At 42.5% G+C, this 25,221-nt stretch overlaps 2 protein-coding genes across 4 annotated transcripts in view; one reads left to right on the forward strand and one right to left on the reverse strand.

Annotated features, from left to right (window-relative positions):
• Positions 1-13,745, reverse strand: part of LOC116850305 (protein Wnt-6) — a 119,770-nt gene extending 106,025 nt beyond the window's left edge. Inside the window, exons 1-2 of the mRNA XM_032828438.1 lie at positions 13,419-13,745; positions 6,181-6,371 (exon numbers count right to left, since the gene is read on the reverse strand). The gene's annotated coding sequence lies outside the window, so the exon portion shown is untranslated. The remainder of the gene's footprint in view (positions 1-6,180; positions 6,372-13,418) is intronic.
• On the forward strand, positions 1,272-25,122 carry LOC116850255 (neither inactivation nor afterpotential protein C). Of its 3 annotated transcripts, none has more exons than XM_032828300.1 (24): positions 1,272-1,430; positions 7,176-7,426; positions 7,541-7,722; positions 11,654-11,758; positions 17,366-17,757; positions 17,840-17,930; positions 18,265-18,360; positions 18,448-18,633; positions 18,785-18,973; positions 19,053-19,252; positions 19,661-20,001; positions 20,100-20,310; positions 20,426-20,567; positions 20,693-21,151; positions 21,373-21,656; positions 21,763-22,022; positions 22,175-22,246; positions 22,483-22,661; positions 22,732-22,949; positions 23,242-23,342; positions 23,481-23,713; positions 23,796-23,995; positions 24,078-24,162; positions 24,310-24,624. In XM_032828300.1, the coding sequence occupies exons 2-24, from the start codon at positions 7,201-7,203 to the stop codon at positions 24,622-24,624; spliced, it is 4,767 nt and encodes a 1,588-aa protein (XP_032684191.1). In that variant the 5' UTR covers positions 1,272-1,430; positions 7,176-7,200. The 3 variants fall into 3 exon arrangements, with proteins under 3 accessions (XP_032684191.1, XP_032684201.1, XP_032684210.1); XM_032828310.1 differs by lacking the exon at positions 1,272-1,430 and adding an exon at positions 1,437-1,747; XM_032828319.1 differs by lacking the exon at positions 1,272-1,430 and having other exon boundaries at positions 7,201-7,426; positions 24,310-25,122.
• Positions 25,123-25,221: the final 99 nt, after the last annotated feature.

Genomic DNA, 25,221 nt, shown 5'->3' on the forward strand with positions numbered 1-25,221 from the left:
AGGATAGATTTGATCGGACCCAGGCGCAACATTGGCGCGGAATCCCGATTTCGTTCCTTATTCTTCGCGGCGACCCAGGGCGACGTTCGAGCACCGATCGCTTGTCATAAACCGCGGATGATTACCGAGTTATTTTTAACCTCATGGGCGAAAGGGGGCTAATTACTTTTTTATGGGCTCCCGGGGATATCGGCGCGTAACAAACTGCCAGGTTGACGACGCGGAGAAATGCACAACAAAGTGGGTAGGATGTGCGCCCGCCGGTAAAAGGACGAAATCCGGGGAAGCACTTGCGCGCGCGGGGCAAGAAGGCGTAGTAAGGCGCGCATCCGCATTAACTGCACGGCCCCGCGAACGACGAGCGGCTCCCTTTGACGGCGACAGCGGCCACGACGACCCTGAAGAAGCCGCGATAAAGCGCATTAATTTATCGCGCGCGCGCGCGCCTCCTCCCCCCACCCGACCCCAGGGAGATCTTGCTCCCGAGGCGCATTGATCCAAAGAACGAGATTAGAAGCGAGCAATCGCGTACGGCGCGATTTCTTTTTTCCTCTTTTTTTTCCTCTTTCTTTTTCCATTTACCGTTGAATGTCGAACACGCGACGATTGTGCGGTTACGTTACGCACAGCAGTGAAACTGTTAAAATTAAGCTTTATAACTTTTATTGAGATAAGAGTGTGACGGAAAATTCGATTATGTTAGATACATTTTAAGTGCACTAGAAAAAATTGGTGGAAAAAAAATTAAATTTCACTCCTTCGGGATACTCACTCACGAGATATAATTTGAAAAAAATACATATATATCGGTAAAAAAGAAAGTGTTAAATAAAACAACATTGCTGCTAACGAATAAGATAAACTCCGCATTGGAATTACATTATTCGAATCTGCTACAGTGATAAAACGACGAAATTATTACCCGGGTGAAAAATGCCGGTCACATTGTAGGATGAAGCTCCACGATTTTCTCTTGAATGTCCCGTGAATAGAGATTAAAGCGTCTGTCGATAAGCGAACGCGCTGAGAAGCGTCATTGCGAGAGCTTATTAAAAGGATTCCGATCCGGATAAGCAATCTGAATGGGAGGACGATCGAGAGGGGAGCCGTGGACGATTGCCGAAAGGACTTAGAATGAGCCTCATAACGACTGATGAAAGAGAAAACAGATTTCCGACGCAGGGCAGGGTGGCAGAAACGACGGTCCGACGAGTGGAATCGATGAGGCTAACAGGCTTGCGAGTTAGCTAATTAAGTCGGCGTTATTGGATCATGGAAGCCAAGCATCGCGCACCCCGTCCCTCGCCCGCGTAGATCGCGGCAGCCACGCCATGAGAATACGTCGTAGTGCACTTAGTCAGACCGCGCTAGCATTGCGAGGGTGGCAGCCGCGGGGCCTACACGACCTGCCAGACGTGTTTTAATTAGAGGTGAGTTCTGAGCCGCGCAGGACGGCTCGAGAGAAAGAGAGAGATAGAGCCGCGTCCCTTTACGTAAGTAAAGTATTTTCGTGCACCCTCCGTGTAACGCGAAACAGCCACCGCCGTCGCTTTCATCACGCTACCACGCCTACCGTGTCGCGAACGGAGCGAAGACGAGAAAGGTCGCGCATACGCGAGAAATAACGAAGTCAAGGAGTGACAAGTGCGACGGGACGAAGAGCAACACGCGGGGTCTGCAATCGGTTCTTGGAGAACGGAACGAAATATGTCGAGATCGAGCTAGGTGTGTTTGCGGCGCGCGTCAGGTAATCTCCCCGTTCTCTTTATTTTCTTTAAGCAGAAGAGAGAAAGAAATGAAATAATTAATGAATTAAATGAATTAACTGAGTTGTATATAAGAGTACAAGAGGTTAGTACAGGAGATTATTGATAAGTACGAATTAAACTCTGATGAATTAAATGAGTCATAGGGATGAAAATCTAATTTTTAATACAATGTTGTGAAAGAGTTTGCACATCATGCCATGTGATATCTACTTCTTCTAAATATTTTTAAAAAATACAAACAAGCTCGACACGCACGGAATAAACAGCGAGAAAAACGAATCATTTGTAAGATACTTTGCATCTTTCTTATTTTGAAAACGAAGGGACAAAGTTTGTTTGTTTTGAAAGACGGTATGCAACAGTACAAATGAATACTCATATTTCACCTGTAAATATACCAAAATAGGTGTTATAGCACGACGAGAACAAGAAAATCGTAAGTCGTTTGTCTGCTGTATCGACCCTTCTGACAATGACATCGATGAACGATGGAGTGACGGTGCGTCAGCGAAAGAAAGCCGAAGAAAGGCCGGATTAGAGGCCGCGCCAATTTATGCGAGTTCAGGAAAGTACAGAAAAGTATACCGGGAAGTTAAATGTTACATGAGCTTCGGCGAAGAGAAGACGGTCGAGATTCCCAGTATCGATTAGTCCGCTGACGGAAATAACGTACGGTCATGGCGATTTTTCGCGAGCCGAGAACGCGAGAACCGCGACACCTCGGCCACGGAATCGGCGAACAGGTTGACGTTTTATCTGCCGAAAGCATCGATCGATGGGCGTCTGTAAAAGGGACAGGGCGAGAAGCAAGAAAGCACCGCGTAAGGTCCTACCTTCGAGATAGGCGCTCGCTTCTACGCGACAAGTAGTTTGCGGCAGAATGCGAAGGGATCTCGTTCTATGCATGTCGCTTCGTTCTCTTGCAAACGCATTATAAATAAGATAGACTTAAATTGTACGAAAAATTACATGAAAATAATGCAAGCCATACAAGTATAAGAACAAATTCCTTGAATATTTAAAAAAAATGTCAAAGTTCGATAGTTACAAATTTTTTTGTTGAAATCAAGTAAAAATTTCAAGCAATGAAAGGATGTTTTTAATGTTGAGATTCGTGCTAATTTCGTATATCGCGGTATCCTGAAGTGTATCGTTACACTATTCGAACAGCGACGTAAAAAGTAAGTCTCTATCCGTATTAATAGTTACTTTTGAAACTCGTCTTTTTAGCAAGATACCTAGATTTGAATTTAGAGTTCGATGAAAACTTTTCAGTTGAATCACGCGATCACAGATATAAATATCACGTTTATTGTATTCAACTGAAAACTTGGATTTAACTCTGAATAAAAATTTGAGTACTTCACATGAGACAAGTTTCAGCTGACAAGTATTAGTACGGATCTATGTCGTTTTTTCTCGACGTCTCATACATTCGCGTGTTTCCTCAGACTTCAAGTTTAGCTGTATTCAGGTTCCGGTATCGTCAAAATTGGCTATTACCCGCTAAAAGGCAGGTGAAGACAGCTGAAAACAGACATAGTTCGAAGTTTCGAACGAAGCGTCATGCTTCATGTTTTATCGCATTTACGGAAGTCGCGGCTCAGCTGAACGCGATCTCTCTGAATATTCCCAGCGCAATGATGACGATCGATCGTAAAGAGAAAGCAGAACATATAAACATATAATGCTACGCAATGCCGTAGGTGCACGTTTCTTACATGGACATGAGAGACAGCGAGCGAACGAGCAAGCCACTTGTCACCGGTTCACTGTGGTGCTTTCCGGCGGCAGGAGTGTCGAACCCTTTTCAACTGGTCCGGTCGGACCCGGCGACGTTTTCGGCCTCCTGCCCTTTCTCTCTCTGTCTCTCCCCTTCTCTCTTTTTTCTTCTACCACTACTACCGTTGCCGTTTCTTCCCAGGGACTCGCGGTGCTAACATTCCGCCGTGGCAGGCGACCGTCCTCCGTCGCAGGCCAAACAGATATCAACTTTCCCACAGATACTTTTTCGGGAGGCGAACACGCGGAGAACGTGGCCGCTGTCCTTCCTTCTCTGCGTTTTCGCAGAAACGCACGAATGCCGGAAGACCCATTAATTCCTACACGTCAAGTACGACAGTAGTCACGTGGAAAATTCGGGAGACGCGCAACGGACCAGCCATTGTGTCTCGATATGTCAATGATTACTCCCAACTACTTGCACCGATTTACTTGATCGGATGGTACATTGATTAGGCTCGAGAGTTACTCTATTGTTACGCGACGATCTAGCTTCCAAGATGCACCAACAAATGATCGTATTCAGTCCGCATTTATAGTGAAAACACAATTGAGCTACGATCAAAATATAATATTGAAATACATACTCAATGTTGCCTAAAACGATAAATACCTGCCTGAGAATAACGTCATAGAAAATTTACAAGAAAGAAACAGATGTTAGTTTCTTAAGGAAAAAAGAATTTGAAGAGGTCAGAGAAGACTGTGAATTCATCTCTCGCGGTGGTTACTAGTACATATATCGCGCGGAACTTTCTCACAATGCGCGTTTCGTCGCCCCGCGGTTCTTCCTTCCTTTTAAAGGATCGCGGGGTCGAGTCCACCTCGGCCCTATACGCAGAAGAGAACGAGCGGAGAAGAGGGTGAGAAGGAGAGGCGGAAAGACCGGCGACGCGGAAAGCTTTTTTCTGAAATCACAGGACCCGTCCTCGTCCTTCTCCTCTTCCTCTCCTCCATCACCTCCTTCTTCCTTCACCACTCCTTCTTCGATGTCTCGCGGCGTGCAGTCGGGCATCAATAATTTAGCGCCTCGTCGTATCAATAAACTTGCACCGGCTCCAGCGCAAAGCGGAGAGAAAGGTGAGGAAGGACGAGGCCAGGACGAAGAGTGAAGGTGCAAACGGAGAGACAGAGGCAGGAAGATCCTGGAGCGCGCTGGCGTAGGACGGAACCGCGAACGCGTCCTCCGGTCCGAGTGGCTTTTCTTACGGCCGTTCACATATAGTCAGTGACGCGCCGTCCTCTCGCTCGAGTCGCTCTCCTTCTCGCCGACTCGATTACAAGCGGCAAGAAGCGACATTACATGGGACACGCCGCGCCGACAAATCGACGGATTATGCTGGACGGGCGCCGACCTACCAGGAATAAATGAATTGGCTAACGACGTGACTCCTCTCTTTTCTCACCCCGCGTATATCCCAGCAGTTTCCCTACTGACTCGCTGGGAAACAGGGTTCCAGGCGGACTCGCCAAAATTCAAGGACACTGGGAAGCACGAATTCGCAAATTGACTTCTCGCAGAAAGAGAACGGGATCGACGCTCGACTTGAAACAGCGAATGAAAATAACAACGTGCTAACCTGATATAGTATAATTAATACCTAATGCAGAGAATATAGAGCCATCGAAGTGTGACATCGATACGTCCTATGAAATTCAGAAAGAAGAAGGGTTTCTTTATCTGCGAAACCTTGATTGCACGTGACGCTGATTGCATTTAAGACCATACGATAATCCTATTAGAAAACGACACACTTTCTCGAAGCTTATCAACTGCGCCCTTACGAATCCAGAGAAGAATGGAAGCAATCGGAATGACCTGTAAGTGGATTACTATAAAGCGCACGCGATGAAGAGTATCTAAAAATAGAAAAATTTCAAAAGAGAGAAAGAAAGACAGGGAGAGGGAGAGAGATCCGTCGACAGTTTTTCATTTTCTCTCTGCGAGGGTATTTATTATCCTAACGTGTTTATGAAAACTACCGCACACCTCTGTCGTCGTGCAAGTGCTGAAAATAATTTTACGTAATGCGACGAGTGATATCGACTTACGATGTTTTTGTAGCCCCACAAGTTTTGACGTTCACGTGTTCAACGAATAAATAGCAAACTAAATTAGTCTATCGTGTTTCGAAGGAAACGTCAACATTTACACTTGACGGTCTGTGTAAAATAAAATTTGCCTTGGATAACCAGCAGTTGCGTAGCGTTAGATTGAAAAATTTGAATACTGCCAGAACGTGGACGAAAAATAATGACAATGACTTGGCAAATCCTACAACTTTTTTGGCTGACTCAATCAACGATATTCCAACGAATAGCAAGTATCACAAGTTAAGAAAGAAGTACGCGGCGCATAAAAAATTCAACGGACTCTCTTCTTGGCTCCTCGAGCAGAAGGAATGCGATTAAATCTCGGCGCACGGGTTTAGTGTAATTCGATTAAAACGTACAGCCGATAAATAGGCAGGGATGCGAGTCAGGTTCGAGGCGGAGGACGCCCCTCCGATCCTTTCTTCGCCCCGTCCTTCTCCGGCAACGCCCGCTGAAGCTTTCAGGAAGCAAGCTACTAATTAACGATTACCACTCGTTCACGGGGTACTCGAGAGGGAATATAATTAGCACTCACCTTTGTGAGCCGGGGCGCTGCTAAAACACTCGATCGGCCGATCCTGACGTCTCTTAAAATATTCCGTCCGAAGAGTCATCCTCGATCTCGTGCGACTTGATCACAGGCGGAGAGACGTCGATCGTGATTTTTCGAGAATGCGAAGGGATATATTTCCATTGTCCATGCGCACATCCACAAACACTCGCCGGCTGAAAACAGAAAAGCACGTTGATTCATCGAAATACCGTGGAATTTAATACGATATATTAAATTTGTTACTGATTTGTCGTTACTTTCGAACTGAAGTAACTTGACACGTATTCAATCTTATCTTCGCATTAATTAATAACACTTTGTTTACGTCAAATTCTAACCTGAAACATTTTGTCCACCGCACACCAAACATTTTTAATTATTGTTAATTATTATATATTAACCCTAAAACCTTAAATATCAAAAGGTTAAACCCTAAACATGGGTAAATTTTATCCAGCGCACACTCATAATTATGTTCATAACTGTCGTAAAAATTATCAAAATTCAATATCTCTTTTTTCGCAACATAGAAAACATCGAAGAATCTATGGATGTTTCTGCGACTCAATTAAACTGACAAAAGTTGCTTTTTTAAAAAATGAAAAAACAAAATACATATTTTTAAAAACGGTAACGTTTGAGAAGTCTGATGAAAGTACATTACGTACAATTTTATTCCCACACGGAAAAAAAATACTTCTGATTTGCTGAAATTGTATTTGTTGCTGTAATTAAAAATTTGCTATTGTAATCAAAATTTTTGCTACCGTCGCTGCTACATCGGTTTTATAACTAGATATATGCCAACTGACAACTATACTTTTAGACCCCTATATATTACAAGGAGATTTAGCTACCACACACACAGATTCTTGTTACCGCGGCTAATTCTTCCTTTCCGTAACATGTTTAGGGTTTCAGGATTAATTAAAAAATTTCTGTAATTGAGTTCCGGACCCGGTTTCGATATATTTCAGACGGTAGACATTGTCTACCTGCAAGATGAATGATTTTGGTTACGGAAGACGGAAAGCGAGTAACGACTGCCGCGGTAACATACGAGATGAACAGGAGGAGATGGAGAATCGAGGCAGAAACGGGGACACGAGGCCTGCGACTCTTAAACGATTGGACAGCATTCAGGATCCGGGGAAGAGATACGCGTTGAAGGATCGCATCGGTGTCGGCGTGTGCGGCGATGTCTACGAGGGGATCGACCAACAAGCTGGTACGTAACGAGAAAATATACGTAGCCTAATCCAATTTTAAATATTGGAGAACTATTACGTGTAGTGAGGAGTAACAGCTGTATTGATTATGTATGTTGGTGTGTGTTTTACAGGAAACAAAAAGGTCGCCATTAAGATCCAAGTACTTACGTCGGAGACACAGTCTTTAATTGTGGAAGAATATCGTATTCTTCGTGATTTCGCCGGCCATCCGAATCTGCCGGACTTCTACGGGATATACCGCAGACGGTCCTCGAAAAAATCCAACCACGACGAAATATGGTTCGTTATGGAGGTGAGTGCTAGTCAAGGTTACAATTAAACTATAAAAAATCTGCCTACACGAATAGTTCACATAATAATAATTATATGAATATGTTTTCATCGTTCGGCGGTTTTTCCTAAATTTGTCATTCTACCCAATTTTTCTTTGTCAAGATAAGTACTACACTTTGTCAAGACTTGTAAGTCTAGTACTCTCTGAATTTTTTGAAGAAGAATTTCACTCAAAATAAGTGAACAGTAGCAGTATTTTCACTCGAAGAATAGTGAAAATATTGCTAGTCGAAATCGCAAGAATAAATGTTTCACTCAAGTTTATAGTGGATTCTGATTTCATATAAGCGAACGTTTCAATCGATTAGTGTGAATATGTTCGTGTGAGAGTGGAACACAGTGAGTTGCAGAACGGTGAACATAATAAAGTTCACATAAGCGAGTTCACTAAACTGTCAAATTTAAGCGTCATTATCAACAGACTTATGTAATAATTAATGATATAATTAAGAGCATTAAATAATAATAATAATAATTAATGATATAATTAAGAGCATTAAATAATAATAATAATAGGTAATAATAATGAGAGAGAGATAGAGCGCAAAACTCGAATTATGGTGAGTGACTCGGTGATCATTCTATCTTTCAAGTAAGACTTCACTTCAAGAAAATTAGAAAGTATACATCATTTTCTTTAGCTTCTTCGAAAGTTAATCGTTTTGATATATTTATTAGTACATAAGTCACGATACGCATGCTCAATCGTATAAAGAACGACTTAGTACTGCGAATAAACGATTGCGTTTGTGAATCGACGGCTCGATTATTTCAAAGACATGTTATTGTTGCAATTACTGTGATTACTACATCGAAGGCTGGAATCGCAATGAAGTTTCTATCAACATCGCGCGCGATGTACCCGTTGCACGCCTCTCTTAACGTCGTAATTCTCTACGAAAGAGAGAGAAAAGAGAGAAAAAGAGAGAGAGAGGGGGGAAGAAGAAAAAGAGACGAGAGAAAGATGCAAAACGAAAGATGAAGGCAGAACGGAGGAGACCGAGGAGGAAAGGGAGAGAAAGCGAGGCCAGAAGCGAGGGTTGGCCATGTGTACCCGTGCTCTCAGGACCCGGAGGCAATTTCAAGCATTTGAGACCGTCGAATACACGGATAATTTACGACACGCGCGCCCCCATTAAACAATCATTAAACTCGTTCGTGTACGCAGGTGAGGCCCGGCACGTCGCGGCCCTAATTTACGGACGGACCTCCGCGGTGTGCGCCCGAAACATTATTACTTATCTCGGGTAAAGCGACGATAGTTGACGTAATACGCACGCTCGGGGATCGACCGACTTATCTTCGGAATCGGCGTCTTCTCGGCCACGCCTTTATCTTTCGAAACGCATCGCTGCACTGAACGCGCTTCACGAAGGTGACCGTGTCGAATTCGGCTACGTCAACTTTCTACGGGATTTATCCGACCTCACAGTGAGATACCGCGCTCTCACGTCATCAGAAGAATTACGCTGTCATGAGGAAACGCGGGGTATTAAAAGAAAAAAAAAAAAAAATCGAGAAAAAACCGATCGCGTCGAGAAATGTGTAATTTTCCTTCACTTGTCTAATCTGACAGGTGCAATCATCGTGCCTATTGCGAAAAAGAGAAATGTCGGTAATTCAATTCGCGAATTCACGATACCTCACACGCTACGCAAAACCACGTGTACGTACACAATTATATCCCTGACAAATCTCGTTTGTCGCGTGTCATTATCGCACACTCGACACCTACTTAAATCGCGCTCGCGTGTATTTTTTTCAGTATCGACCACCCGCATTCTCGAACGGCCTGCAGCCCACGGCGTCTCACGCGTAAAATTCAAAAGCGAACCGCGCGAGAAAACGACGCGAGATCAATCCGCCGTGTGAATCTCACGATCCACTTTGGCGAGCGAGCATTCGCGTGCGAGCCCTCGGAGACGAGGCCTAAGTACCTCGCGACGAAGAAACGTAATGAGTCGCCGGTCGCTAACGTTAAGCTCGTTGATTGCTCGTTGTCGGAGATTACAAGCAATAAAGGTGAAACGACGCAAGGCGAATGTGCGACGATGTGTATAAGGGAAATGGCGAGACGAAGAAGACGCGGCGCGCATCCTCGTCGACGATGCCAGCAGCCACCAAATAACAGTTTTGTGAGTTAATCGACTTTAAGTCGACGCGCGGGCAGACGCCAACATCGCGAATCGCTAGAGAAAGAGAAAGAGAGAGAGAGAGGCGAAAGAGAAACACGCAGCGACAATATAGTAAGGATTTATTGCCGGTGGTATTTCATATCGAGCGGGTTTTACGGGCGTATACACGCAGTAGGGTCCCTCGCGACATGCGTAGGGCCGCTATGAAAGAGGTTCTCTCTTCCCTGTTGCGCCTGACGCACGGTAGTGCGTGAATGCACCGAGTCTGTTGCATCGCGTGCGATGTGGCGTGGAGCGTACGAGCGCAATGCTATTCGCGATTAACTCACGCGCCGTTCAACGAACGTCGTATTTCAAGAGCGCACTGTGAGCCAATATAACAGAAGCGTCTTTAGACTGTATCGGGCGGTATATAGTCACACGTAAGCACAATTTGGCAAAAAACAGTGGATCTGATCGTACGATCAGAAAACCTTGTGTTGACACGAATGAAACGAGATTAGGAAAAGCGTGTACGCGAAAAGAACAACTCCGTTGGTGTAACTTGAATTTTTTGTTACCTGGCGACAACACTGAGAAAAAAATGTCGGGTATTTGTAATTATAATCACGTAGTAAAATAATTCTGGTATAATATTAGTGATGACTTTATATATAATTACTTTGCTAAATTATAATATAATTATTTTGCTAAAAAGAAATATATTTTAGGCCAAATGTAACTTTAGTTAAATCAACCATTTTTTTCTCTCAATGCAGATAAAAACTCGATTGTAAGAACAGAAAGATTCCTGTAAAAGGCTTCTATTCAGTCAGTTGCTCTCAACCGAGTTATCTCAATCGAGTTTCAATGCAGCTAAATGTTACAGATGAATGTTTTTGTTCACACTAATTATTTTTGGTTAACAAATCTTTCGTCTGTTCTGTTCGCCTGTGAACTGACGTTTTTTTTTCCATATGGAACATATATTATGGATAATATTAACAGTTTTGAAATTTGTCTCGAGTGAAATACTCAGAATAAAATTTAAAGTTAGATGTGAGTTTTTCTATTGAATCATAATTATAATTTTGCATATTGCATATATTATACGATTCAAACAAAAAACTCAAATCTGTCTGTAAATTAAAATCTGAGTATTTCACATAAGACAAGTTTCAAGTAACGACTATTAATACGAGTCTAAGGACGTGGAAGACGGTGAAGAGGCTTGTCACGACGCGCCGTATCGTGTTCACACGATAGCCGTATTCCGTAGTAATGCGTGGACGAGGCGCTGGATCACGTTTACTCAAGATTACAGCACGTTTCGTGTAATTGTAGTTATATGAAGTTTATTACGTTTCGAGCATAAATTCTGCTGCCAGTGCTTAATATCTGGAGGTACCTATTTATGAGAGTGATTTTTTCCTGACTGAAATTAACTTGTGCGCGCAAAATCTAACGGATGAATAGCTAAAAACAAAAATATTTAAACAAAAATCACCTCGAAAAAGAGAAAAGAAATCATGACTACTTCCGTAATTAGGATGACATTTTTAATTAATGCATGCGATTATCATTACACATGACAGATTACGGCGAGAAAATTGATGGTTATTGCACGATCCTCGTCATGATGAGCCGTGAATCGCTCGTCATGTTTGTAACGAGCTCGAGCCCATAATTGTGCTGCTAATTCCTCGCATTTCGTTACTTTTTACAGCTCGAATTTACCACTATAATTAGCTAAAAGCACGGTGTTGCGTGTTGCAGCTGTGCGAGGGTGGAACGGTCATGGATCTGGTCCGCGGGATGATCGCGAGAGACAAGAGAATGCAGGAGGAGCACATCGCTTACATCCTGAAAGAGGTGATCAAGGTAAGTCGAGTCGCGGAGAACGCGGCGATAATCGCTTCGTTCGACGATACTGCCAAAATCATTCGCGAGACGTGAAAGTTAAGACGACTCGACGGCCCTCGAAATATAGACCTTCGAGGAAACGTATGACACGACAGGGATTAAAATTAATTAACAGAGATACACGACGATCTCGGTCGAGATAACCGAGGTGAGAGGCGCGCCTCATAAGACGATCAATTATATATATATCGTCGATCGTTATAACGCGAAAATATCCGACCGGCCCGAAAACAGGTGAGCCCGACTGAGGTAATTAGTTTTTGCGCCGGTACGGGGAGATATATACGTCAGCGGCCGAGAAGGATGGCCGTCGCGCGGAATGTCCGGCAAAATTGTACCGCAATCTACCCTCTTCTCGTCGTCTCCTCTCGTCACCCCTCTTGTGATTGTAATAAATATTACCCCACGCGCGCAGGGAGGGGGGCAGAGTGGCACCGCGCGGTGAACCAACAGAAATGATAATAGCAGGTAGCGACGGCAATAGTCGCGTTATTACGATATAATTATGCCCGATGGTATGTCCCGGCGATGCTTTTATCTCGCGGCAGATTATCCCGCTGATTGCAGAAGATGCATCAGCGCCGAAACGAATCCGCGTTGTAATTAAGAGGTATGGAAAAACTGCGCGCGTTCAAAAGCGACTGTGCGGCCCGTGCAAAAACGTGCGTCTTACTCGTAATTATAATAGTCGCAGCTGGAATTCGAAAGGAAATGTCAAGGGGCCCTCGCTTTTGGTGGCAATACAGAAAATTGTGGGACAACCACGTGGTAATTACACGATCGCGTGTAAAAACAGTACGCTCGAGAGCACGTGAATTCGCTAAAATGTGCAAATTCTATCTGTACGCAACGAGTCAGAGAGAATAGCCGCGTTCATAAAATATTTAACGTTAACAATTTTGTTGCGTGACAAAATTTGATGCAACGAATTATTCCGAACGAAATAAATTAGGAAGCCTGATTTATTCTCGTGCGCGAGGCAGCTGTGATTTAATTTGATTTACTATTTATTAAAAAAAAAAGAGAGCTTTTTGAAAGTGATATTTGTATTTCGTATGTTTTTCACTTTATGCGTTCAATTTAATCTAACCTACGGACTGAAACTGAATGAAGCACGGCTTATAAATAGAACGCGTAAATTACAAGGACCGACGAAGGTGCACGCCGATAGGCCGCATTCTCCGGCGTAGAAATTACAAATAAGACAGGTGAGATGCGGCTCGCTAATTAACCTTCTCGCGTATGAGAAGCTGCCCCTTGATGATCCTCTCACTCATACAACCACCTCGGCATCCACTCAAGATCAAGAGCGCGCAGAGTACTCGCGCTGCCTCGTTCTCTTGTCGCTTACATCTGTATTTTCGTTAGCGACGCGTAGAACCAGCCGATTGTGCGAGCGATATTACCGACAGCGCTCTACCGCGAAATTGCCGACGCGTAATTTCGAATTACTCGCACGCTCTGCTACGTCAAACGATGTCGCTCTAATCTCACCCATGTTTACATATATTCATACGTGCCTATAACCTGAATATCAGTACGATTATTTGAGCTTACAGCTATAAATGAGAGGAGGTACAGGATGATTGGAAGCTAAGATGAATAATAATTCAATCACCGAGTCGATGCTGTGATCGATGCCATTGACCGTTGCTCCAGGCAATCATTATCTTGCGTTCACTCACTTATTACTCGCGTACCGGGCGCTCACTTATTACTCAGTCAACGCGCGGATGCATATTGGTCGGATATAACGCGACTGATCACGATTCCTCGTGCTGAAGTGATTGCACGACGATTATTCGCCACCTCACATCGAGCCGGTCAAGACGCGCCGCGAACGAAACGGAACTACGATTCGCGGGTCGGCGCGAAGTTGGCGCCATACAATTCGATTCTCAAATGCTCTGCGGTACGTCACACAAAATGTCGACCTAACCCTTCCCCTCCCACACATACATATACATACGTGTGTGTACCTCAATATAAGTACGATTATTAGACTTCAAAGCGATAATTAGAGGAGACAGAAGTGATGTGAGATAATTGGAAGCTAAGATAAACAGTAATTCACTCACCGTTCGAATAGCCGTCGATGTCGTCGTCTCGTCGATCGTCCCGTTGCTCCGGACACTCGTTATTACATTTATTCATTTATTGCTCGCGTATCGGCCACTCACTTATTATTCAACGCGCGATCGTATAATGATCGGATATAACGCGACTGATCACGATTTCGCATATTGGTCGAAGCGATACAAGACGATTATTCGTCACTTCATATCGAACTGATTAAGACGCGCCGCGAACGAAACGGAAATGCGATCCATAAATTGGCGCGAAATGGCGCATAATTCGAAAGTTTGATTATGACTTGCGCGTATTACAGAGAAGTAATTTCGTCTGAATTTATATTTCCTTGGATTTGTGACCTTATTACTGTGCAATTACAATGTTTATTTGCACACGCAGAATAGTATCATTAAATCATAATCGTCGACATATAATCAATTTTTATTATTTAGAAACTTTTCATATGTAATATCTCGCTCTCCTAACACAGACGATACATAAAACACGTTTGATCTCGCCTTTGCGAATCTGAATTAATCGTTAAATTTCTGTAAGAAATATGTAGTTGTGTCGATATCTTGGCCGAAACGTTACTTATGCAGGAGTAAATTAAGAAACTCGATGATATTGCCGTATCATTTACCATAATAAGCAAATCAGCAACGAATCAGCAGAGTTCATATCCAGCGCAAATATCCGCTTTTTCGCTTCGATTATTATTAACATTAATGAGTGATGCGATTAACGTCGCGATAAATTTCGACGGCCGCATTAATTGAATATTATCCTCATTTACGAATCATAAAACGTAAGCCGTGCTGTTAATTTCTCCGCGAGTTTCGAGAGAAAAGGTAAGAATTGGCGTGCGGCGAGTACACGAAACGAGTCGGAAGCGGATAACGCGAACGAGGCAAACTAACATAAGACAAATGCTTGAGCAAGAAAAACGAACAGCAGCAAAGAAGACGAACAGGCAGTAAGAAGGAGGAAAAGTCAAGGAGGAACGCGATACGAAGAGAAAGGGAGACAGAGAGAGCTAAACGATCTTCCGTTTCGTAGGCTGCTGCGATTTTAGCTTAATAGTTAATAGTCACGGCAGACGGATTCGCTTATTTACAATGATACAACCTTCCATGATTCCGGTCTCTCCTAGGAGGTCGGATAATTGGCGAGGATATCGTGCTCATTTCTCAACGGACCTAAGAAGCAGCCCCACACACGTGTGCTCACGTGTGCGTTCATGAAGAGGGAAAAATAAAGAAGAGAATCTCGAAAAAAAAAAGCGAATGACCGAGGCACGCCACAGGATGAAACCTAAGTGACCGTTTCCGCTTCGATTCGTGTGTCACTGATTTTCTCTTCATAATGTTCACTGCGTTTCTTGCTTGTACCTTTATCTGCTATCACTCGTACACGCGGAATGGAGCTAATCCTGGAGCCATAATAAGGGCCACTCGGTGCTCTGACTGCGATCATACGATACGGTAGATCGAAATAATTGCAGACCTGTAACGACAACATCACTTATTACTACCAGCATGCGTTTGTGTTGCTATAAAATCGCAAAAATATTACTATAAAGTCGCAAATCGACAATCCATTTTTGTGACATTAATTTCATTTCCTTTCCCTCTCCAATAAACAGTAACTATCAACACCACAACCATAAAATCAGTAAACACTAACATAAAATCAATGTTATAATTCAACAATGTAAGTGCAATATAACGCTAGTGTTATTTAACAATATTGAGATAATGTCACTGTCAGGTGATTGTGTTTACCGGACCCCTTTCTCTTTCTCTTCAGTCTAGTCTAAAGTTTATGTACTCTGTCGTTAATGAACTTTCGTCCCTCTCGAATATCGATATTCCTCTCGAAATCCACTTATCTCGCCGTAGAGGTCCCCGAGGGAGCGCGGCGAAAGGGCACGACGTGCGTAATGGGCCCGGCATTCTTTCTGCCGCGAGTGGCTCATGGCTCACGGCGATAATATTTACGATCCGGGCAGTTTGTCACTAAATCATTATGTGGGTCCAGCATTGGGGTACGCTTCGTGCACGCATAATCCGACGCCCTTCGCCACCGAAGGGGCCCGGGGCTCCCCGCCGGCCTCCCAGGGCTGCCCACGCCGTGCCTGTCTCTACCTTGAAAACTGCACGCAACCCCCGTCTCCCGCTTTCCTTTCCCTATCTCCGTCTGCCCCTTACCCTGGTGGATACGTGTTCCACGAGCCCGGTAGCGATTCGTCCACGGTCACTCGTGCGGTAAATCAGACCACGCTGACGTTTAATGCCGGCAAATTACACGCGAAATAAATGCCCGCGAAGAGCGGTGCGCGCGAGCGCGCACAGTGCTCGAAACAGAAACACAAAGAGAGCACAGGAAAGGGATAAGGAACGAGAGACGAATGGAGACTACCGCTGCGCTTCTTCTTCTTCTCCCGTATGATCGTTACATCCCGTTGGATCTTTATCCGCCAATTAAGAATTCGTTCGTCTTTCCCTGCCTACCGGCTTTCTTGCGCGCCATCCGGTTACTGATGATTCGTTAGCGATTCTCTGGTTTTGCGTCTCGTTTTCGAAGAAGATCGCTGATTATATTGTCTAAAAAAAATATTAATTTACTATACTATGTCGTTGTTACGAGAACACGAGTACTTCCTACCCGCCTAATATTGAGATCGCTTATCGCAATGTTAATCAAGAAGAAAACAAAACAATGAAGTATGCACTTATATTAAAATAAGAAGAAAAATACAATGTCCATTTGTTTTCTGATAAGTTAAAAATTAGTTGAAAAACTCACTCCACAGAGATGATGGAGGAAAAAAATTCGTTAAATGCAAGTTATGAATTTGCCAAAGATCAATGAGACATGTTTCGTTTAGCAATTTTAAAAGAGAACGGCCTCGGTGTGCGGAATACCTTTTGAAACGTGATTCTGCGATGAGTCGGGTATTAATGATTTCATGCCCATGCCACATGAACGGAGCCGCTCACTGACCCGTGCTTGTTACGCGCCGTGAGCGCGGTCGGCCGCAAATTATAGATCGTTCAATTTGCAGTAAATCTATAAAGACGATTCTCTCAAGACACTATAGGTGCCGAGTTAGCAACTTCTCTTCCGTATTGTTGGTACCTCGCGTATATTACATTGCGCGGTATTCCAACTCGCGTTTGTTCGCGCGAGACTCAAGTCCGCCTGATCTTGGCATAATTTTTACAATGCTTCTCGCTTGTCAACTTTAAAATTAGCTAGCTTTGTGCAATCGCTAAATCATCACGATAATAATGAGAGTTTCCTGTGGAAATAAAAATCAATCACTGTTTTAACATGCCTTTGCACTCCTTAAAATACAACTTGTATTTTGTTGTTTTATTTGATAAAATGATTTGTGTTAAAAATTTGATTTTAGTGGAAAAACTTACACGCGACTACAATGACGATGTTAAAATCAAGTTTTTTCGACATATTTTTATTTCTGCTCAGGCTTTAATTCACCTGCATGAGCACAACGTCATCCACAGAGACATTCGTGGCAACAACATCATTCTGACGAAGGAAGGCGAAGTGAAGTTGGTAGACTTCGGGCTCTCTAGGACGCTAAAGAACGAGCTAGAGAGACGATATACGTGCATAGGATCGCCGTCCTGGATGGCGCCGGAACTCATCGCCGGCAAGGGCAACAGAACCGACAGCGGATACGACAGTCGGGTCGACATATGGGCGATCGGCATCACGGCAATAGAACTGGCCGACGGCAAGGCGCCCTTCCAGGACATGCATCCGACACGAGCGCTCTTCCAGATCGTCCGGAATCCACCGCCGACGCTCTACCGACCTGCCAACTGGTCGGGCAATCTCAACGACTTCATCTCCGAGTACGTGACCAGCCAGATATATGAAAATCTCTCTCTATTGCGTGGAAAGCGACAGTTCACGCCGCTACTATGTTCGTTTCAGATGCTTGGAGAAGAATCCTGAGAACAGACCGTACATGATGGAGATCATCGAGCATCCCTTCTTGTCGGAGTTGCCTGAGAACGATTACCCGGTAATCTGTGATTTCAGGATGAGCAATGAAATTTCCTGCGGCTTCTTTGGGATTCGGCAGAACTCTAAAAAATACGCAAACTCAATGTTTTTACCTCATAAAGTCACATTAATTGCCAAAAACTATAGAGATTGTAATATAATGAATAAAAAAGAAAGTTCATTATTTTATCAGCGATAAAAGTCATAAAACATTATTTTTACTTTAAACTTGTTGTCTTAAACAAATAGCCTCAATATAATTTTTCTTTCGATGTCCACAGATCTATAATTTAATCGACATAAATTCTTATTTCTGATCGCCAAAAGAATAAAAATACAACGTGAATTTTTAGTTGACGCAAGAGATCAAAGCGCTAACGATGGACGTTTCGGAGAAGGGCAAGGAAGGAAGGAAAACGGAGTCAATAGTACATAAAGGCTTCTTGAAGGTAACAACGAGAAAGAAATCACGAGATAAATTGTGAATCGGCGCCCACAATGTATTGTTAAATAAAAAAACTCACTCTGCTCGACAGACTCGTCAAGAAGAACCACCAGAGCGAATGCTCACGGAAGATCTCGCAGCGCTCGACATCCTAACCGAAGACGTGATCCTGGATGAACTCCGCGAAAGACTACAGCGAGGTGAATATCACACATTCATCGGTGACGTTCTACTGATACTCAACCCGAACAAGCAACACGATATCTATGATGCTCATGTGAGTTGCACGTTGTTTCATAAGACTACATTGATATTGAACATCACGCACTAAATTAGCAGAATAAATACAAAGAAATTATAGACTCTCTGACTTATTAGTACATTTTCGTAAATGGTAACAAATAATTAAATATAACTAATTCATGCAGTATCACGCAAAGTATCAGTGCAAATCGCGATCGGACAATGCTCCGCACATCTATTCTGTGGCGGACAGCGCGTTCCAGGACGTGATGCATAATGAAGAGCCGCAACACATTTTGTTGGCTGGTGAGAGCAACTCCGGAAAAACGACGAATATGTTGCATCTAGTGAAGCACCTCGCGTTTCTCGGGAAAGTAAGTTCAGTGTGCATGTTCAACAAAGTAGACGATACAATCACGAGAAGATCTGTTTGCAAATCTTTTTTCTCTTTAGGGTATGCACGACACCGGAATGAAAATAATGCGGTCTATAAAAATAATTCATGCGTTTACAAACGCGTCGACACCGCTGAATGCTAACTCCACCAGATGCATCATGCAAGTGCAGACGACTTTTGGCTCGACCGCAAAAGTGTCGGGTGCGATATTCTGGTTATATCAATTGGAAAAGTGGCGTGTCTCTACTCGCGACAGGTATATTTATTAATGAAAATAGTTTTATAATGATATCGTGATATCAGAGGTTTTTAATCTAGCCGAGTAAATCGAAGCACAAAGTGTCAAAGGATATGTTGTATTTTTCAATGTATAACAAGTTATCACATAGACGTATAATCCTTTATAAACAACTTGTCACAACATAAGAATAGAAAATAATAAGGAGAATTAGAAATAAGATAATAATAATAAGAATTAGGAAACAATAATGTTAAAAATATTAAAACTAATAAATATCTAAGAGATATAATAGAAGAAAAACATTATAAAAGTTAAAATATTAGAAGAATTAAAAAAATAATAAAAAGAAAGAATAATAACTTAAAGAGAAAGAGAAAAAAATTGTGTTACATTATATAATAATTATATTGATTATTTTTATAGAAATCAATCAAACTTCCACGCCTTTTATTATTTCTACGACGGCCTGGAAGCGTCGGAAAAATTAAAGGAATATTATCTATCAAGCGGAAGAAGACTTCGATACCTCAGAATAACCGACAAGAGCGCCGAGAAGAAACGAGCGTTCAAAGTACGAAACGAGCCACAGAATAACGCGCTCAAATTCGAGAAACTTATAGAGGATCTCAAGTTTATGGATATGGAAGAGTATTGCGAGATTATCTGGAAAATCCTCGCAGCCATTCTGCTTCTCGGAGAGATTCGATTCGTCGAGGGCAATAACGGGGAAGCTGAATTGGACAACAACGAAGTCGCTAACAGAGGTAAAAAATCAAATCTGAAAATGTTCAATGTTTCTTGACATCTCTCGAAATCTATTTAATCTATGAACTCAAGATTAATAAACTGTTTCATCTTGTAGTGGCGGAGCTTCTTGGTCTAGACTCGAAAAAATTTATTTGGGCTCTTGTTAATTACTGCTTAATCGTGAAAGGATCGGCAGTGCGCAGAAAACATACTCGTGAAGAAGCGAAGGAGGCACGGGACGTCTTGGCGAATACTCTTTATCAGCGTTTGGTGGACTGGATAGTCAATAGCATCAACTATAAACTCGCAATGACTCGTAGCCTTTAGTAAGTTATGTGGAAATTCGATGAAATCGCGATGTAAAGAATAAATCTCAAAGTAAATAGATGTTTTAGCATTTTATAATCTTACCTTGGTTTTTCTAATTCGAATTTCTTCCAGTGGCGATAAATATTCCATCAGCATCCTCGATCTCTTTGGATTCGAGTGCTTCTCGGTGAATCGACTGGAACAACTGGTGGTGAATACGATGAACGAGCAAATGCAATACCATTACAATCAAAGAGTATTCGCCTGGGAAATGGTAAATTCCTTACGTTGAGTCCTACAGTAGGAATATCTTTTTTAATAAGCTGGAAAATACAATTTGATAAAATTTAAAATATCTCAATTTCTCATGTCCACATTCAACGTTTACCGTGGCTTCAGCAAGAGCAGGAAGAGGAAGACATACCCATACAACGTTTGCGCTTCTACGACAACAAGGAAGCGATCGATCAATTGATGGGCAAGGAGAACGGGCTCTTTCACATCATCGACGTCGCTTCGCGGCAACTGCAGGACGCTCAATACATCCTCGAGAGAATCAAGGAGCGTAAGCGCGGCGTTCACGTAAGACCAGTAAGCTCGCACGAGTTTACGGTCGCCCATTACACTGGAAAGTTGATATATGATGCCAGTGAGATCGCCAGTAAAAATCGGGATTTTGTACCACCAGAGATGATCGGCACGATGAGATTCTCGTCGTACGATGCGGTCAAGCAAATGTTCACTAACAAGCTCACCAAGTCAGGCAATCTGACAATCGTTCACGAGCATCGCGCTGCGACAGAGAAAACATCGAGAAATAAGTGGGGTGCTCTTATGCAGGAATCTTCGAATCTTCGAGTAGGTGACTACGATAATTATATACGGTAGATTTCTAATTAAAATATTCGATAACTAATTTTAAACTTCAATAACAGATTGTTTGGCTAATTTAAAGTTGATTTTTTCTCAACTAACATTTCAAGTTTTAAAGTTAAAAGCATCTCCGTGATGAAGAACTTTTTATGAAACTTGCAGATTACAATTACAATCAAGTCTGGTTTTTCTCTCAAATCCAACAGAAATACAATACTGCATCCAGAGGACAGTACTCGCAGACGCGGAAGATGCGAACGAGCTCGTCGACATTCAGAACTACGAGTCTCGAGATTCTGAAAAATCTCGCGGTAGGAAGCGGTGGCATGCATTTCATTAGATGCATACGCTCCGATCTCGAGGACGTTCCTCATGGCTTCTATCGCGAGGTCGTCAAACAGCAGATCAGAGCGCTGGCGGTTCTGGATACAGCAAAAGCCAGGCAACGCGGTTACCCATATAGGATATCTTTTCAAGAATTCATACGAAGGTACTTCAATACGAAAATAGCGATTGAGTCAAACATGACGAGTTGCAAAAACATTTTATCAGCTTCAATATTAAGTTCATGCACAGATAATTATTTTCTATTACAGGTATAAGTTTCTAGCCTTTGATTTCAACGAGACGGTCGAGATGACGAAGGACAATTGTCGGCTGCTTCTGATCAGATTGAAAATGGAAGGCTGGATCATCGGTAAGACCAAGGTGTTCTTGAAGTACTACAATGAGGAATATTTATCACATTTATACGAGACACAAGTGAGAAAGATTGTAAAAGTGCAGTGCATGATGCGTGCTTTCCTAGCGCGCAAGAACATCGCCTCAAAGATCACTAACGTTAAGAAAGAAATAGGTGAGCAAACATGCAATCGTACTAATAGTGAAATTACTTCGCCATTTATTCGTGTCTTGATATTATATATATATATATATATATATATATATATATATTTGCAATTTAAATATTCTTGTAAGTCGTTCAATATTTGGATCACACTGTTTCAGTGAAGAAAGCGTCAATCAAGAGAAAAGACTCGACACTCACGGAGGATAAAGCGGCAGTAATGATACAGAAAGGTGAGTGACCAAGAGTAACTTTGATTATCGATTCATGTGATTTGAATTTTAGTTATTTTTCGTAATGATGCTTACTTGACAATTCACGACAGTCACATGTTTCAAAGATCAAAGTCATTTTTTTCCGAATTGTATAATTCCAAATTTTTGGGAGGATAGTATGTTCAATAATTGAAGTTAAATAAAAATTTAAAAAGCATGTAAGTAAAAGATATTATTGAAAACGTACTCCTCAGCGTACAGAGGACACATGGTGAGAAAAGAAATAGGCCCGTTAATCAAAGGAGAAATGGACCAAGAGACGAAGGATTTCATCAAGTTTTACAGCAGTAAATGGAGATCGAAGAGTATATTCCAAGTTCTCCTACGATATCGTGCAGCCCGTTATCAAGACCTCGTGCAATTATCCCAACAGGTATTATCGAGATATTCAAGCGACTCATTCATAGAAAAAGAATTTTACATTATTTCAAACTGGACGACAGGTTCACCTGTACAATCAATCGCTAGTGGCAGCTTTAAAGAGCGCGAATGAACGGGTGTCTCTCGAGAAAGTCGACCCAGGCGCTAAGGTAGACGCTTACATAAGCGAGGTGAAACCTCCCCAGGTCCACAAACTACCCTTCAACATGCAACAAGAGCTACCGTACTTCGATACGAGCTACATGAACGATCCTTCGAGCGCGAAAATGAAACGCACAGGGTGAGTCGCGGCTAAAATATCCTTCAACCTTTGGCCTTTGTTTGTTTGTAGCAACAGCCTGAACCATACGTCGAGTATCCTACTTTACACGACCTCGATAATACTAACACACGCAGAGACGGAGGGTAACTTCTCTTGCAGATTCGTTCTGTCTTTCTTCCTATTTCCTTGCCTTCTACATGTCAGTAGTTCTGTCTCTTTGTGCGTATCGTGCCGTCTTTGTTGAAGAAGTAGGAGTCGTCTAAGGACCCTTTCGGATATGAGATCAACTGAGAGAAAGACGTTATCGCAGATCTATATCGTCCACGATGAGCGATGATGAGCACGAGCCGTGGGACGCACCTTTGCGCAGGCAAACCGTTCCATGGGCAAACAACAACGTTCATACGAGAGGTACACGGCGATATCATCATATTTCGACATTAAGTTTCACCTAAACACTTAGGATGATAAAAAGATACTCATTAGTTTTATCAAGTACGACTTGACAAAAAATATAAAAGCAACAAGACATTAAATTTATTCTTTCAGATGCCCAGGTGCAAACGACCAATTCGCCCCATCATGTGTCTCTTCATCGCACGTCGGTCGGCGGGGAGCAAAGCTTGATCAATACTCCGTTCACCAGAGATCCCAATGTCCCGATTCAATGTCCACCGGAGGATACGTCCCGCCGCAATAGCACTCTCGGTTATCAGCCGCTTTTGAACAAACGCGGCTCCACACAACTCTCTCATATTTCTGATTCTCATATTTCTTATTCTGTAAGCTCGCGACTAAATGAGATTTTATCAACCACTTTTAAGTTACGTACAACTGCGTGTAAAACATTTCTATTTCATGTAGAATAACATCAATAGCGTTGGATCATTACATTCCAAGAAAATATTGCCACCATCGATCCCGTTCAATCAAGCGCAATCCTTGGCAATGCGTAATTTCAACAACTACGAGTCGGACATTCAAAACAAAAACAACACGGACAACGGAATGACCGGCTGGGATTTCGAGGATCAAATCAATCGCAATATCGGCAATAATATTCGGTGCGACACCATCGCGAAAACGAATTCTCGCTGATGCGATGAATTCTCTTTCTCTAACAAGATTTTCTTTCTTACGTTGTAGCGTGAATCCCATCAAGGAACTGGAGATGATCGGGCGCAGAAGTAACAATGACGAGAACGACGACGCACCTCCGTTCAACTTTCAGGTAAGACGCATCCCTTTTTACACTTCTATTTTCGCTACAGACTCCTATGCACACAGGTTTATTTTATAGCCTCATTGATGTGATCCATCGGTTATATCAATGATTAAAAAATAGACCTACCCGGCTCATCGATCGTTGTTATTCTAGGCGATGCTACGAAAGACTCCTCACCACCGAGCCTCAATGAAACGCAATCCCGTATACGAGAGCGTCACATCATCGTCGATGCCGCAGCATTATCGTCTTAGCAACGAAGATGACCCGTGCGACTCGAGTATCGTCTGCAAAAGCGCTGGCAGTCGTAAGGACTCGCCTGAATGGAGCCCGAACGAGATGATCCTCATGTCAGAGAAGTACGCGAAGCAGGATGCGTGGGACGCGGAATGCGCCACCGACGGTGACAGCGTCACTACAGAGATTGCACCGGGCATTGTTGTAAAAGGCCATGTGGCTGAACTATAAAGCATTCGTCCAGAGATCAGTGTTGTGTCGCGAAGATCAGTTAACTCCAACTATGCTCGTTTATTGAACGTTCTCTCTATGTCTGCCGTATCTCAGATTATCACCTGGGAAAGGAAAGATCGTTGATTAGAATTTATCGAAAATTTCCAATGCAAATGATTCTTAGTAAAATTGTCAGTTTTATCTACTAATCGATCATTAAAACGAATGTTGAATTCTAAATTGTATGACGAAGAAACATTAACCAGGAAATACATAATTATCGATAAAGTAATTCTGATGGAATAGAGAATGTGAAATGAGTAATTTTCCTTATTAATATGAAAGAAATGATAGATATCCTAAGAATAAACTTGTCTGTCATAATCTAAATGTAATAGATAAAAGTAAAATGATATTATTAGCATCAACATTAGCAACAAATAAATATGCACGACTAAGTTCACAAACACGTTATAATTAATATAAATATAGATATATTTCTCTTCGTAAAAATGATTAACCTAGTATAATTTTTAAGAAACAAACGATAAATCAATCTCTCACAATACGTCGGAATGTTTTATTCCCCTTGCATCAGTGATTTGATGATAAAAT

Source organism: Odontomachus brunneus, unplaced genomic scaffold (assembly GCF_010583005.1).
Source record: "Odontomachus brunneus isolate Ranch 3 - 2012 unplaced genomic scaffold, Obru_v1 Obru_scaffold_005, whole genome shotgun sequence".
Taxonomy (NCBI): Eukaryota; Metazoa; Arthropoda; class Insecta; order Hymenoptera; family Formicidae; genus Odontomachus; species Odontomachus brunneus.